Consider the following 17,050-nt stretch of genomic DNA (forward strand, 5'->3'; position numbering starts at 1 on the left):
GCTTCACTCATTTTTCAAGATGAAGATGTTGATGATCCTGACAACCCCACACTTGCAGACATGTAACTGCCTGAAGGTATATTAAACCTCTCCCTTTAGAAGAAGACGTGCTCAACAGTTCTGTATAAGTTATCTGTGCCTATACAGATTATTACTTTATTAAAATTTCACTTGCTACTCATTCAATATTTCTGTTTTGTTATTATCTAACGTACTGATTTACATGATATTTTAAAGGTATGATGAGGCGGGCAGCTATTGCTTAATGTGATCCTTCTGTAATTCAGCATTTTCACTAATCTGGCACTCCTCAGGTCCCAATGGTGCCGGATTATAGAAGGTCAACCTGTACATTATATGGTTATATACATTATATATGTGAAAAAGAATTTCAGGTCATATATTATATACATTTTTTGACACTAAATGTACCAATTGAAACCTACATGTACATAGTAAAATGACAACAAAAGACTTGACTTGATAGGTATATCTGCTTATTAATGCAATTATCTAAACAGCTAATCATTCATTTCATTTCATTTTTTAATCTTTTTTATTGATTTTCAAATAAAGAATATACAAATCGAAAGAGAAGTTTAACAAATAGATAATATAAAAGACATATAAACAGCAATCGTAAAATCAGGAAGTATATAATATCAAAATCAAATAGGTAATATACTATGCTGTTATATATACAATGGTCAGAAAGAAATTACAACTCCTCATGGCAATCGTAAAAAAAATTGGAAATTTTATTAATAGGGAAAGAAAAACCCCACTAACTAAACTGAAACAAAAAAAAGAGAAAAAGAAAAGAAAGAAAAAGAAAGATTGGGCAGTCCAATTGAGGATAAGCTTTTTTAAAAAAAAGAGAGAAAAAAAAACACATCCTTCCAGTCATTTCCAAACCTTCATGGATAAGGATATTCTCCAAAGAGAATAAAGAAAAGTAAATAAATAAAGATAAATTAAATCATGTGAAAGTATTGAATAAAGGGTCGCCAGAATTGTTCAAAATCAAAGGATGTATCAAATGTCCGACTTCTAATTTTCTCCAAACTTAAACATGACATGATGGAGGAGAGCCAATAGAAAACAGTGGGCGAATTAGATTCTTTCCAGTGTAGCAAAATAGCTCTCCCAGCCAGTAAAGTTGAAAATGCTATCACATGTTGGGCGGAAGCAGACACTTTGCTTGCTTCCTCTGGAAAAATCCCAAAAATTGCTGTGTGGATTAGGTTGAACATCCATATCTATAACTTTAGATAATATTCCAAACACATCCCTCCAAAAATTATTTAAACTTACACATGACCAAAACATATGGGTTAGAGTAGCCACTTCTGCGTTACATCTGTCACAAATAGGGCATATATTAGGAAAAATATGCGCCAATTTATGTTTGGACATACGGGCCCTGTGTACTATCTTAAACTGAATTAAAATATGGCGTGCGCAGATAGATGAAAGACCAAGGAGATGGTGGTGGACTTTAGGAGATCTAGGCCTCATATGGAGCCAGTGATCATTAATGGAGAATGTGTGGAGCAGGTTAAGACCTACAAGTATCTGGGAGTACAGTTAGACGAGAAGCTAGACTGGACTGCCAACACAGATGCCTTGTGCAGAAAGGCACAGAGTCGACTGTACTTCCTTAGAAGGTTGGCGTCATTCAATGTTTGTAGTGAGATGCTGAAGATGTTCTATAGGTCAGTTGTGGAGAGCGCCCTCTTCTTTGTGGTGGCGTGTTGGGGAGGCAGCATTAAGAAGAGGGACGCCTCACATCTTAATAAGCTGGTAAGGAAGGCGGGCTCTGTCGTTGGCAAAGTACTGGAGAGTATAACATCGGTAGCAGAGCGAAGGGCGCTGAGTAGGCTACGGTCAATTATGGAAAACCCTGAACATCCTCTACATAGCACCATCCAGAGACAGAGAAGCAGTTTCAGCGACAGGTTGCTATCGATGCAATGCTCCTCAGACAGGATGAAGAGATCAATACTCCCCAATGCCATTCGGCTTTACAATTCAACCGCCAGGAGTAAGATATGTTAAAGTGCCGGGGTTAGGACTCAATGTATTTAAGTAAACTACTTAAGAACTTTTTAAAAGCTATTATTAATGCTTTTTGAGAGGGTGATTTTAGATGCATATCATATTTTTACTGAGTTATGTATTGTATGTAATTAGTTTTGCTACAATAAGTGTATGGGACATTGGAAAAAAATGTTGAATTTCCCCATGGGGATGAATAAAGTATCTATCTATCTAATAAATTTTACTCCATTGGTTATCTGAGAGTGAATGTTGAAGTTCTACTTCCCAGGTAAGTTGAACCCTATCATTAGGTGATGTGCGGGCATTCATTAACTGTTTATAAATGATAGCTATTAATCGTTTTTGAAAAGGTTTAAACTGAAAAATAACATAAGCCAAATTTAAAGAGCAAACCAAGGGGTAATTTGGTAAAAAAAATCATGTAAGAAATTCCTAACCTGTAAATACCTGAAAAAATGTGTATTAGAGATATCATATTTATCCATTAACTGTGAAAAAGACACTAAACAGTCTTGTAAAAATAAACCTAATCATGTGGCAACAAAGTCAATGTACAAAAACATGCAGACATGGTCAAGAGGTTCAGTTGTTGTTCAGACCAAACATCAGATGGTGGAAGAAATGTGATTTACATGACTATGATCGTGGAATGATTTTTGATGCCAGATGGGGTGGATTGACTATCTCAGAAACCGTCATCTCCTGGAATTTCATGCACAACACTCTCTAGAGTTTACAGAGAATGGTGCAAGAAACAAAAGCATCCAGTGAGTGGCAATTCTGTGGGTGAAAATGCCTTGTTAATGAGAGGGCAGAGGAGAATGGCCAGACTGGTTCAAGCTGACAGGAAGGTGACAGTACCTCAAATAATCATGCATTATAACAGCGATGTGCAGAAGAGCATCTCAAACACATAACATGTCGAATCTTAAAGTGGATGCGCTACAGCAGCAGAAGACCACGAACGTGCACTCGTGGCCACTTTATTAGGACTAATATAGTGGCCACTGAGTGAAGCTTCCCTTAATAACACCTCAGTATTTTAAATGCCTATCCACTATACAGCTCAGCCACGTTTGGCATTAAACCATTACTCAGACAAGAAATTTCTCCAGATTTCCTTGTTAATTTATTTAAATATGTTGGTAAATCATTGATATAGCAGAAATTACAATTATGCTTTACATTCTTCTCAACCCTTGATAAAATAACCACAGTTTTCGTGTTTGGAGATTTGATTCCAATCATATTTAGAGATAGCAGGAGCTCTGACGGAGATCTTTCAGATGTCATTAGAAACGGGGATTGTGCCGGAGGATTGGCGTATTGCTCATGTGGTTCCATTGTTTAAAAAGGGTTCTAGAAGTAAGCCTGGCAATTATAGACCTGTCAGTTTGACATCAGTGGTGGGTAAATTAATGGAAAGTATTCTTAGAGATAGTATTTATAATTATCTGGATAGACAGGATCTGATTAGGAGTAGCCAGCATGGATTTGTGCGTGGAAGGTCATGTTTGACAAACCTTATTGAATTTTTTGAAGTAGTTACGAGGAATGTTGACGAGGGTAAGGCAGTGGATGTAGTCTATATGGACTTCAGCAAGGCCTTTGACAAAGTTCCACATGGAAGGTTAGTTAAGAAGGTTCAGTCGTTAGGTATTAATGCTGGAGTAATAAAATGGATTCAACAGTGGCTAGATGGGAGATGCCAGAGAGTAGTGGTGGATAATTGTTTATCGGGATGGAGGCCAGTGACTAGCGGGGTGCCTCAGGGATCTGTTTTGGGCCCAATGTTGTTTGTAATATACATAAATGATCTGGATGATGGGGTGGTAAATTGGATTAGTAAGTATGCTGATGATACTAAGGTAGGAGGTGTTGTGAATAATGAGGTGGGTTTTCAAAGCTTGCAGGGAGATTTATGCCGGTTAGAAGAATGGGCTGAACGTTGGCAGATGGAGTTTAATGCTGAGAAGTGTGAGGTTCTACATTTTGGCAGGAATAATCCAAATAGAACATACAGGGTAAATGGTAGGGTATTGAGGAATGCAGTGGAACAGAGAGATCTAGGAATAACAGTGCATAGTTCCCTGAAGATGGAGTCTCATGTAGATAGGGTGGTGAAGAAGGCTTTTGGAACGCTGGCCTTTATAAATCAGAGCATTGAGTACAGAAGTTGGGATGTAATGTTAAAATTGTACAAGGCATTGGTAAGGCCAAATTTGGAATATTGTGTACAGTTCTGGTCACCGAATTATAGGAAAGATATCAATAAATTAGAGAGAGTGCAGAGACGATTTACTAGGATGTTACCTGGGTTTCAGCACTTAAGTTACAGAGAAAGGTTGAACAAGTTAGGTCTCTATTCATTGGAGCGTAGAAGGTTGAGGGGGGGCGATTTGATCGAGGTATTTAAAATGTTGAGAGGGATAGATAGAGTTGACGTGAATAGGCTGTTTCCATTGAGAGTAGGGGAGATTCAAACGAGAGGACATGATTTGAGAGTTAGGGGGCAAAAGTTTAAGGGAAACACGAGGGGGTATTTCTTTACTCAGAGAGTGATAGCTGTGTGGAATGAGCTTCCTGTAGAAGTAGTAGAGGCCAGTTCAGTTGTGTCATTTAAGGTAAAATTGGATAGGTATATGGACAGGAAAGGAGTGGAGGGTTATGGGCTGAGTGCGGGTAGGTGGGACTAGGTGAGATTAAGAGTTCGGCACGGACTAGGAGGGCCGGAATGGCCTGTTTCCGTGCTGTGATTGTTATATGGTTATATGGTTATATTTGTAATGTGTGAAAATAAAAATTGCACTCGCCTGATGCAGACAATGTAACCTCAACATGTTATCCAGATCTCCAGATATTTACAAGTAGAAGAAAGAATTACCATTCAGTAACTCCATACCAATATTGCACAAGCAATCTTCAGAGATTTACAGTCCACCTTCATGAATACTTTACCACAGCTCTGACTTCGGGGGGGGGGGGGGGGCGGGGGGCGAGATTAAAACACGCCCATGGTGCGAAGTAGAGGTGTAAACTGTGGTAGTAAAGCAGCAGGTCCGAAGAACCATTTGTTATGAAGTTGCACTGGATAGCGAAGTTGTTGTTTCTCCCTGGCTTTGGCAGTCTGTCAGACAGGCTCCACTGTAGCCATAGCTTTCGCAGCTTGAGCTACATCCAGCAGAGCTGCAAACTGTGTGAAGGATGACATCTGCAGCCCCAGTTTCTGCACCTGGGAAACAGAAAGGCAAATATGATTGATCAAGGTCAAGTCAAGAAATCAGCATATATCATCAAGGCCACCTTTAGGGCCATGCTCTCTTCTCATTGCTACCATCAGGAAGGAGGTACAGGAGCCTTGGTTCACCAGGTTCAGTAACAGTTATTACCCTCCAATCATCAGGATCCTGAACCAGCATGGATAACTTCACTCTCTTCAACACTGAACTAATCACGGAACACAAGCCATTGACTCACTTCCAAAGACTACACAACTCAAGTGCTCAGCGTTATTTATTTATTTATTGCATTCGCACAGTTCACCTTCTTTTGTACTTTGGCTGCTTATCAGTCTTTGTGTGTAGTTTTTCATTGATTCCATTATATTTCTTTGTTCTCTGTGAATGTTTGCTAGAAAATGAATCTCAGGGTAGCATATAGTGACATAAATGTACTTTGAGCTTTGAACTTCTGAGAATTCAAAGAAAACTCATTATCAAAGTATGTACATGTCACCATATACTATTTTAAGAATCATTTTCTTGCAGGCATCTATGGGAAAATAAATACAGTAAAATTTATGAACAACTATACATATACAAAGACTTACAAACAACCAATGTGCAAAATGCTCATTCTGCACACCTCAGTCCCGAGAAGTCATTGGAGTGCACAGAGGGACAGAGAGGTTAAAAGAAGTGAGTGGTGCACTCAACATACTTAGCACAGCACTGTCCTGAAGAGTCACTGGATTGCCTAGAGGAAGAGTTAAAAATAACGAGTGGGGACCGTTGGCACATTTTGGGTGCCACAGTTCCCGAGGAGACATTGGATTGCGCATAATTAGGCACTAGGCAAGGGCCAATAAAAAGAAGTTAGGTTTAGGCAGAGCAGCCATTGTGTTAGTGGGCTAGTATTGGAGTGGGGAGTTGTGACTTTAGCTGATAGATGCAGTGTAGGCCGTAGGTATTTTCTTTTTCATTATTTGTCCTTTATATCTTCCTTATTGCACATTTAGAGCAGAGGGGATGCCAAACAGGATACTGCAATGCTCCTCTCTCAGGGTGTGGGAAGGCAGGGAAAACTCTGGTGTCCTAACAACTGCAACTGCAAGAAGTGCATTCAGCTGCAGCTTCTATCAGACCACGTTAAGGAGTTGGAGCTTGAAATGGATGATCTCCGGATCATTCGGGAGACTGAGGGGTCTATAAACAGGACATACAAGAAAGTAGTTACGCCCAAGGTGCTGGATAAGGTACCGTCAGGAGAGGGAGAAGGGATAGGCAGCCCTGTGGGCGTTCCCCTCAACAAAAGATATATTGCTTTGGAAAGAATTTGGTAGGTGGGGGGAGGGGGAATGACCTAACAGAGGAAAACGGTTAGGTCTCTGGCACTGAGTCTGGCTCTGTGGCTCAGAAGGGAAGGGGGAAAATTGATGAGCTGTAATGATAGGTAATTCATTGGTTAGGAAACAGAAAGGAGGTTCTGTAGATGAGAACAAGATCCCCGTATGCCAGGGTCAGGGACATCTTGGACTGAGTCCACAGCAGACAGTTGTCATCCTGTAAAGTGAGTTCAGGGAATTAGGTGCTAAGTTAAACAGGACCCCAGAGTTGTGATTTCAGGTTTACTACGTGTACCACATGCTAGGGAGGGCAGAAATAGGAAGATTGTACAGTTTAACAAGTGGTTAAGGAGTTGGTGCAGGAGGGAGAGCTTCCTTCAGATTTTTCGATCATTGGGCTCTCTTCCAGGGAAGGTGGGACCTGTATGGAAGAGAAGGTTTGCACCTGAACTGGAGGGGGACTAATATCCTAGTGGGAAGATTTACTAGTTCTGGACTCGGTGATGTGGTTTAAACTAGAGTTGCAGGGGGATGTGAACCAGATCGTTGCAAGAAATAAAAGGCTGTGATAGCAGGAGATTTTAACTTTCCACCTATTGAATGGGACTCCCAGCTGTAAAGGAACTGGGAAAAAGTTTGTCAAATGTGTTCGGGGAAGTTTTCTTGATCAGTACATAGAAGTCCCAACTAGAGAGTGAGCAATACTAGATCTCCTACTAGAGACTGAGAAAGGGCAGGTGACAGAGGTTTGTGTAGGGGAATACTTAGCATCTAATGATCATAATGCCATTAGTTTCAATGTAATTATGGAAAAGAATAGGTTTCATCCTTGGGTTGAAGGAGAAAGGTCAATTTTGATGGTAACATAAAGATCTGGCAAATGCGGACTGGGACAGGTCCTTTTCTGGCAAAGGTGTACTTGCTAAGTGGGAGGTCTTCAAAAGCAAAAATGTGATAGTACAGAGTTTGTAAGTTCCAGTCAGAATGAAAGACAAGGATAACAGATTTAGGGACACCTTATTTTTGAGAGATATTGAGACCCTAATTAAGAAAAAGGAAGTGCTTAGCAGGTATAGGCAGTAAGGAACAAATGAGGTACTCAAGGAGTGTAAGAAATGCAAGAGAACACTTAAGAAGGAAACCAGGAGGGCTAAAAGATGATATGCATTTGCTCCAGCAGACACGGTGAAGGAGAATCCTAAGAGCTTCCACAGATATATTAAGAGCAAAGGGATAGCAAGGGGCAAAATTGGTCCTCTGGAAGATCACAGCGGTAATCTATGCACAGAGTCTAAAGAAATGGGTATGATCTTAAATGGACGTTTTGCATCAGTATTTACTCAGAAAACGGACTCTGAGTTTATAGAAGAGAGGCAATGAAGCAGGTCATGGACCCTATACAAATTACAGATGAATTGCTGTTTTGAGACAAGTTAAGGTGGATAAATCCCCAGGGCCTGACAAGGTGTTTCCTCAGACCCTGTGGGAGGCAAGTGCAGAAACTGATGTGCAGAGAATTGCACTAGTGGAGACATTTGAAATCTACTTAGCCACAGTGAGGCGCTGGAAGATTAGATGATAGCTAATGCTGTTCCGTTGTTTAAGAAAAGCTCTAAGAATAAGCAAGGAAACTAGAGTTCGGTGGGCCTGACGTCAGTAACGGATAAGCTTTTGGAAGGTGTTCTAAAGGATTGCATATATGAGTATTTGGATAGACAGGCACTGGTTAGTGATAGTCAACATGACTTTGTGTGTGGTAAGTTGTATCTAACCAATCAAAGAGTTTTTGAAGGAAGTTACCAGGAAAGTTGATGAAGCCAAGGCAGTAGATGTTGTCTACATGGACTTTAGCAAGGCATTTAACAAGATCCCACATGGGAGGTTGCTCAATAAGGTTCAGTGCTTGGCATTCAAGATGGGGTAGTAAACTGGATTATATATTGGCTTCAAGGAAGAAGCCGGAATGTGGTGGTAGATGGTTGCCTCTCTGACTAATGATGTGTCACTGGGATCGGTGCTGGGTCCATTGTTGTTTGTCATCTATATCAACGATCTGAATGATAATATGGTGAACTGGATCAGCTAATTTGCAGATGACACCAAGATTGGGGGATAGTGGACAGCAGGGAAAATTATTAAAGCTTGCAGTGGGATCCGAACCAGCTGGAAAAATGGGAGGTAAAATGGCAGATGTAATTTAATGCAGACAAATGTGAGATGTTGCAGTTTGGGAGAATCAGCCAGAGTAGGTCTTACACGATGAGCAGTAGGGCACTGAGGAATGCAGTAGAACAGAGGGATCTGAGAATAGAGATTCATAATTCCTTGAAAGTGGTGTCACAGATAGACAGGGTCGTAGAGAGAGTTTTTTTGCACACTGGCCTTCATAAATCAATGTGTAGAATACAGGAGTTTGGATGGTACATTGAAATTGTGTAACATGTTGCTAAGGCCTATTTGGGGTATTGTGTGCAGTTTTGGTCGTGTACCAACAGGAAAGATGTGAATAATAATGAAAGAGTACAGAGGAAACTTATAAGCATGCTGCCGGGACTTGAGAATGTGAGTTATAGGGAAAGGTTGAGTAGGCTAGAACTTTAATCCCTTGAATGAGGGAGATTTGATAGAAGAATACAAAATCATCAGGGGTATAGATAGGATAAATGCAAGCAGGCTTTTTCCACTGAAGCTGGGCAAGACTACAACTGGAGGTGAAGAGTGAATGGTGAAATGCTTAAGGGGAATTTGGGGAACTTCTTCACTCAGAGGGTGGTGAGAGTGCAGAATGAGATGCCAGCACAAGTGGTGAATTTGGGGTTAATTTCAACCTTTAAGAGAAATTTGGATAGGTACATGGATGTGAGAGGGCACAGAAGGCTATGGTTAGGGTGCAGGTTGATGTAACTAGGCAAATTAATTGTTTGGCAGTGACTATTTGGGCCGAATAGCCTTTATCTGAGCTGTAGTGCTCTACAAGTCTATGGCTCTAGAAAAGAAGACAAATTGTGCAATAAATAAATAAACAAACAAACAAACAAATAAGTAATACTCAGAACATGAGTTGTAGAGCCCTGGAAAGTAAGTCTGCAGGTTGAGGATTCAGTTCAGAGTTGAGCTGAGTGAAGTTTTCCATGCTGGTTCAGAAGCCTCATTGTTGTAGGACAATAACTGTCCCTGAACCTAGCTGTGTGTGACCTAAGGCTCTTGTACCTCATGCCCAACAGTAGTAGTGAGAACAGAGTATGACCAGGTTCAAGCTTAATGCCATTTAACTGTACACATGTATAGCATCAATCAAGACACTATCCTTCCAGACTAAGCGGCACATAAAGTAATATGATCACAAATAAATTAACAAATATTAAGTGCCTATAATACAAGATGAGATCTGGGTGGTGACAGGGAGTTCAGTAGTCTTACAGCCTGGGGAAAGAAGCTGTTTCCTGTCCTAACAGTTCTTGTACTAATGCTACAGTACATCCTGCCTGATGGTAGGGGGTCAAAGAGATTGCTGGACGGATGGAAAAGATCACTGCCAATGCTAATGGCCCTGTGCACACAGCGCTCCTGATAAATATCTCTAATGGCTGAAAGAGAGACCCTGTGGATTCTCTCTGTAGGAACTTGTGGTTAGGTGCCTTGCAATTGCCATTCCAGACAGTGATGCAGCTTGTCAGGACACTCTCAATTGTGCCCCTGTTAAAACTGGTGGGGGGGGGGGGGGGTGAAAGGAGTGTCACTCGCCTCCATCATTTCAGAAAGTGGAGATGCTGTTGTGCCTTTTTGACCAAAGAGGTGGTGTTGAGGGACCAAGTGAGATTGTCCATTATGTGCACTTCCAGAAACTTAGTGCTCCTAACTCTTTCCACGGAGGAGCCGTGTATGTGCAGTGAGAAGTGGTCACCCTGCACCTTACTGAAGTCCACAATCACCCCTTTGGTGCTGTCCATGTTGAGACTCAAGCTGTTGTGCTTGCACCTTTCTACCAGCCACTCTACCTCCTCTCTGTACATCTTGTCATTGTTGTTGATGGGGCCAATCACAGTTTTGTCATCAGCAAACTTGATGATTTAGTTTGAACTGGATCCAGCAATGCAGTTATGCATCAGCAACGTGAACAGCAGCGGGCTGAGCACACAGCCCTGGGGAGCGCTAGAACTCAGCGTGATACAGGTAGATATATTTCTGCCAACATGGACTGACTGTGGCCATTCTGTCAACAAGTTCAGTTACAGAGAGAGGTGTTGATACGCAACAGGACAGTTTACCCACCAGCTTCTGAGATATGATCGTATTGAATGCTGAGCTGAAGTCAATAAACAGCATGTTGGCATATGAGGCACCATTTCCCAGGTGGGACAGGAATGCAGTACAGACACTATAGCATCGTCAGTGGATTGATTTGAGTGATAAGCAAAATGGAAAGGGTCCAATGAAGCAGGAGGATGGGATTTAATGTGATCTTATGGCCAGCCACTCAAAGCACTTCATTATTGTTGAGGTCAGTACCACTGGACAGTAGTCGTTGAGGCAGGTTACTGTCGCCCTCTTGGACACTATGATGATGGTAGCCACTTTGAAGCCTGAGAGGACAATGGATCGCTCCAGAGAGATGTTGAAGATTTCTGTTAGAAATTCAGTTAAATGGGCTGCACAGACCGTCAGCACCTGACCTGGTATGTTATCAGGCCCCACAGTTTTACGTGGGTTGACCCTCGCAGGGTCTTCCTTGTATCAGCTGCTATCAGCCTGCTCCTCAGGGGCAAAGAGGCCTTCCCTGCTGGCACATCGTTCCATGCACCAATCCGAGCGTAAAAGACATTCAGACTATCAGATAGAGAAATGCTGCTGTTGCTGACGCGCAGTGTGGACTTGTAGTCCATTAGGTCTGAATGCCTTGTGTTTCTGGTGTCACAGAAATGACTGTATATTCTCTGTGAATAATCTCATTTTGCTTTCCTGATGGCACAGGAAGGTGCAACACTGCCTAACCTGAGACCCGTCTTATCCCCCGATCTGAGGGCAGTATCTCGATCGCTTATCACCAGAACAACACAGATGAGGGGATACACAGTAAACCCAACATTACAGCAGTTTGGGGTAACATCAATTTCCATTTAATGAAATTCACAAATTATTGCTGCTTACATCCTCTTTCCCCTACTAGTGCTGGGGTGGTGTTGCAGGAGTACAGGAGCTCTAAGTTCTTCAGAACACAGCAAGTGAAAAGAGCAAGATTCAGCATCACAATCCCCTTTGTTAAATACGACTTCTTTGTACTAGATGTAACTTTCTTAATAAGTGAGCTGTACTTATAAACCACATGCCTTTTGAGTTACTTTAAATGAAACTGCAAAAGTCTAACAAAACTGAAGATCAGCACATCTTTCCCTACGACCAACCAGTACCTAAGTGTTTTGATCTTATACCATGTAATTGGATTTATAAAATTTTCTTCTAACCTAATTGGACTAGGGAATCATAGGTGACTTACTTGATCCCATAGGTACTCAACATCCAGAGCAAATTGCAACCTGATTTTGTTATCGTCACTGATGCCACTGTTTGTTCCCATGTTGCTTGGAGCTGCAGATTTTCTTGCTTGCTTCAGTCGTTTGAGACTCTCCTCCATCTTTTTAACAGAGCTTAGAACATCAGAAACTGTTTCATAATACCTTGAGAAAGGAAGCAGAAGCCTGAGTTTATTGAACAATTGTTCCCCTGACATTATGCTCTAAAAGTGCCATTGATTAATCATGACTGGAAGAACCAAAGACCATCCTCCCTTCATCTAGACTTCACTTTAGGACCAGTCTTAATTATCACTGTTCCTTCAATAATTGTGACTTTGGGAAACAGAAACCAAGTGCCTTCAAACTAATTGCAATTTTGTGAATTTAAACAACTGCCCTTTGACAAATCATCTACTCTAAGTACTACCATTGCTGTTCATCAAAGGAATGGCTATTTTACCAGGTATCAATAAGACTTTCTAAACTCTATATTCAGTGGCCACTTTGTTAGGTACAGGAGTGCAACTAATAAATTGGCTGCAGGAGTGGATCGCGATGTAGTTTTCTGCTACTGTTTCACTTCACATGTGTGTGTTCGGACATCTATTCTGCACACCACTGTTGTAATGTGTGGTTATCTGAGTTACTGTCACCTTCATAGAGTAATAGAACACTATAGAACAGAAACAAGCCCTTTGGCCCATCTAGTCTAGGTGGGCTTTTCAGATTGTCCAGTAGAGTGGGATTACATACATGGAGCTACAATGTTGTCGCCAGTACACTGAATTACAACGTTGTTGCCATTACAGAGACCAGTTTACATTGAGGACAGGACAATCAACTCAAAGTTCTGGGTTTCAGTGTCTTAAATGTGATAGAAGGTGATAATGAAGAATGTCACAGCAGTACTGATAGTAGCCACACTACAGGGCTTATTCGCAGAGGCAACTTGGAAGGAGCTTTGAAACAGTACTCTGATGGGATTATACTACAGACACCCTGATATCCACCAAGACATAGAGGAACAGATAATGTAGACACTTTATGGAAAGCTGTAAATGCAATAGGGTTGTCATAATGGGGGGGGGGGGGGTTTAACTTCCCCAGCATTGACTGGAACTTCCTTCATTTAAGAGACTTAGATGGGGCAGGATTTCTTCAAAGCATCCTAGATGGGTGCTAGAAACAATACATGGGGAGTCCAACTAGAGGACCAGGTTTTTGGAAAATGAGTCAGGCCAGGTGACACACCTGGCCGTAACTGAACATTCTGGGAGCAGCGACCATAACTCATTATGTTTTAAGATGGTTATGAGTAAGGATAAAATCAGATCTTGATGGAGGGCAAATTACAACGGGGTAAGACAGCAGCTAAGGGGCATTGATTGGGAGCAGTTGCTATTGGGCAATTACATATCTGACATGTGGGAGTTGTATAAATATCAGCTGATCGGAGTTGAAGATCAGCATGTTCCGATAAGGAGTAAGGACAAGGATGTTAAGGTAAGGGGACAACAGATGTTGAGAGAGGTCCTAAATTCAGTCAGGAAAAAATGGAAGCATACTTAAGATTTAGAAAGGTTAAATCAGACTGGGGCCTTGTGGAATATAACGACAGCAGCAAAATGCACAAGCAGGCAATACGAAGGCCGAAAGAAACCATGAAATGCCCTTAGTGAACAGGATCAAGGAGAATCCAAAGGTATTTTATAATTATATTAAGAAAGGGAGGATAACCAAGGAGGGAATAGGTCCAATCAAGGATTTGTGTTTGGAACCAGGGCAAGTGGCTGAGGTACTCATGAGTACTTTGTAACAGTACTTATGGAGGAGAAGGATTTGGAGGATAGTGAAGGCAGAGTAGGGCATGCTAATGTGCTGGGACATAGTGAGATTAAGGATGAGGTAATGATGGGTATCCTGAAAATCATTGTTAAAGTTAAATCCCATAGGCAAGATGGCATACATCCCAGAATATTGAAAGAAGTGAAGTGTTTAAAGGCTTTGTGAGGGGCAAGTTTATTTTTATGTAGAGAGTGGTAGCTGCCTGGAATAGGTTACCAGGGGTATTAGTGGAAGCTGGCAGTTCAGTGAAGTCTAAGAGGCTTTTAGATAGACACATGAATATGAAGGGATATGAATATGGAGCCATATGGATGAAACACAGGAGGAGAACATTTAGTATAAACTGGCATCACATCGTGGGCCAAATGGCCTGTCTATTGCTGTGCTGTTGGTGGAAAAGCAAACTGAATTAGGAAGGGATATTCAGAGCTGTGTGCCTTACAAGTTGAAAGGCGGACGCAGCTCTGAAATGAATTCTCGGTGGAAACATGAAGAAGCAATTTCATAACCAGAAAAGCTCAGCACTCTTCTCAAATTTGTCATGGGATTACGACATAGGACAGGAATCAAGCCATTCAGCCCATCAAGTATGATTGTTAACATCCACCGAACATTCATAATAAGAATACAATTCAGCACATCAGAAGCACCTTTCTAATGTACAAGGCTTCCCCAGTACTGCACCTTGGATATTCAGAAGGATTTATACTGTAGCAATGTTATAAAGTGGACTACTTAGGAGACAATATACCATGAAATGCTTACCTTTCCGTGCTAATTCTAAGAGCACACGATAACCACTCCTGTATCCTGTTTGCTTTTACGACACTTTTATATTGACTTTGAAGGTTGTACAGGGGTTTCAAAGCATTCTCTACATACAAGGAAGCCTTGGTGGGCACTTCCTGACCAAAACAAAACACAATGAAATATCTTAAGATAGACACACACTTCATGACAAAAGGGATGGCCCTTATCACATGGTGGAGAGATTATAGGTTTTAAGCCAGGTAAATTCAGATAGCTTCTGCACAACAATCCTTTAATGTTCTTGTTAGCTTACTCAGCTTTGTGATGTTAGCTAAGGGATTATATTGGCAAGAATAGCAAATAAAATTCTCCCAATTTCCTTTAAAATAATGTCATGGAATCCTTTACATCCTCCTTAGATATGGTTTCTTATTTTCACCTCTTCCGAAAGACTTTACACTCGTGTAAATCCTCTTGCATTTGTACAGGGCCCTGGTGAGACCACACCTGGAGTATTGTGTACAGTTTTGGTCTCCAGGGTTAAGGAAGGACATCCTGGCTGTAGAGGAAGTGCAGCGTAGATTCACAAGGTTAATTCCTGGGATGTCCGGACTGTCTTACGCAGAGAGGTTAGAGAGACTGGACTTGTACACGCTGGAATTAAGGAGATTGAGAGGGGATCTGATTGCAACATATAAGATTATTAAGGGATTGGACAAGATAGAGGCAGGAAATATGTTCCAGATGCTGGGAGAGTCCAGTACCAGAGGACATAGTTTGAGAATAAGGGGTAGGTCATTTAGGACAGAGTTAAGGAAAAACTTCTTCTCCCAGAGAGTTGTGGGGGTCTGGAATGCACTGCCTCAGAAGGCAGTGGAGGCCAATTCTCTGGATGCTTTCAAGAAGGAGCTAGATAGGTATCTTATGGATAGGGGAATCAAGGGATATGGGGACAAGGCAGGAACCGGGTATTGACAGTAGATGATCAGCCATGATCTCAAAATGGTGGTGCAGGCTCGAAGGGCCAAATGGTCTACTTCTGCACCTATTGTCTATAAGTGAAGAACACTCTCTCAAGTAGCAGTGGAGGTGCCAGTTCAGATTAAATGGCCAAGTGTCTAGAGTGGGGCTGGGATTCAACACTGACTCCAACCAGCGTGATGTTACTAATCATGCTGCAGCTAATACCACAATATTAGAACATAAATGATAACATTTCCAGTACTGCCTATTGGTGCCCTGATCAATCTTCCTCCATTCAGATCAGTGCATGTTTCTTTTAATTCACCTATTCACTTTTTCAAGATTTGAGTATCAGTGATGAGCTGCCCTTCTTAAACCTCCTTAATAAAGGTACTCTAAGGATTTAGACCCAGCAACAAGGGACAGACTATATATTTTCAAAGAGGGATGGTGCATGACTTGAAGGGGAACCTGGGTGTTCGCTGTCCTTGTTCTTCAAGGTAGTAGAGGTCCTGAGATTGGGAAGTGCTGTTGCAGAAGTCTAGGTGAGCAGAGGCAGTGCATTTTGTAGGTGGTATAGTGTATATTACAGGTATACTGGTAATGGAGGGAACAAAAGTTTATAGTGGTTCACGGGGTGCCAAACAAGAAGGCTACTTTGTCCTGGATAATATCAAGTTTCTTAAGAGTTATTGATCCAAGCAAGTGGTAAGCATTCCTTCACATTCCTAACCTGTGCCTTCGGACAATCATGTCTTGAGAGTCAGTAAGGGAAGTGAATTTATTTACTTATTTTTATTTATTCAGATATACAGCACAGAAAAGGCCCTTCTGGCCACGCCACCCAGCAACCCCGATTTAACCCTAATGTACTCACAGGACAACTTACAAAAACCAATTAACCTACCTGATACCTCTTTGGCCTGTAGAAGGAAACTGGAGCACCTAGGGAAAACCCATGCATTCAACAGGGGGAGGGCTACAGGATCCTTACAAATGGCATTGGAATTGAACTCAGACCCTGAGGTGTGTTAGCGTTGAGCTGACCACTATGCTACTGCGGTGCCCCACGGTAGACAATGGTCACAGAAAACCCAATCTCCGACAATGCTTGTTTCAATAGTAGACATGCGAGTGGTCCAGTTAACTTCCTGTTCAAATTTAGTAAGTAAGTTATTTGTGAATGTGCTTTGAGGATGGCTCTCATCACTCTGTGATAATCAAGACTTAAAAGGGGTAAATAGGTGGATTGGATTTCTCCTGTCTCCTGTCTCCTGTGACAGGGGTACCTGGGCAATTTTCCAGATTGTCTACAGTAACTATACTGGACCCGGGTAAGCCTGAGGCATGGCAA

The 17,050-nt window shown here is 41.6% G+C and overlaps 1 protein-coding gene across 1 annotated transcript in view; it reads right to left on the reverse strand.

Moving 5' to 3' along the window:
* Positions 1-3,167: 3,167 nt before the first annotated feature.
* Positions 3,168-17,050, reverse strand: part of cog2 (component of oligomeric golgi complex 2) — a 64,131-nt gene continuing 50,248 nt past the window's right edge. Inside the window, exons 16-18 of the mRNA XM_073056578.1 lie at positions 14,749-14,888; positions 12,120-12,300; positions 3,168-5,293 (exon numbers count right to left, since the gene is read on the reverse strand). Coding sequence (XP_072912679.1) covers positions 5,192-5,293; positions 12,120-12,300; positions 14,749-14,888 — 423 coding nt within the window. The 3' untranslated portion in view covers positions 3,168-5,191. The remainder of the gene's footprint in view (positions 5,294-12,119; positions 12,301-14,748; positions 14,889-17,050) is intronic.

The sequence above is a fragment of the Hemitrygon akajei genome, chromosome 9, assembly GCF_048418815.1.
Source record: "Hemitrygon akajei chromosome 9, sHemAka1.3, whole genome shotgun sequence".
Lineage (NCBI taxonomy): Eukaryota > Metazoa > Chordata > Chondrichthyes > Myliobatiformes > Dasyatidae > Hemitrygon > Hemitrygon akajei.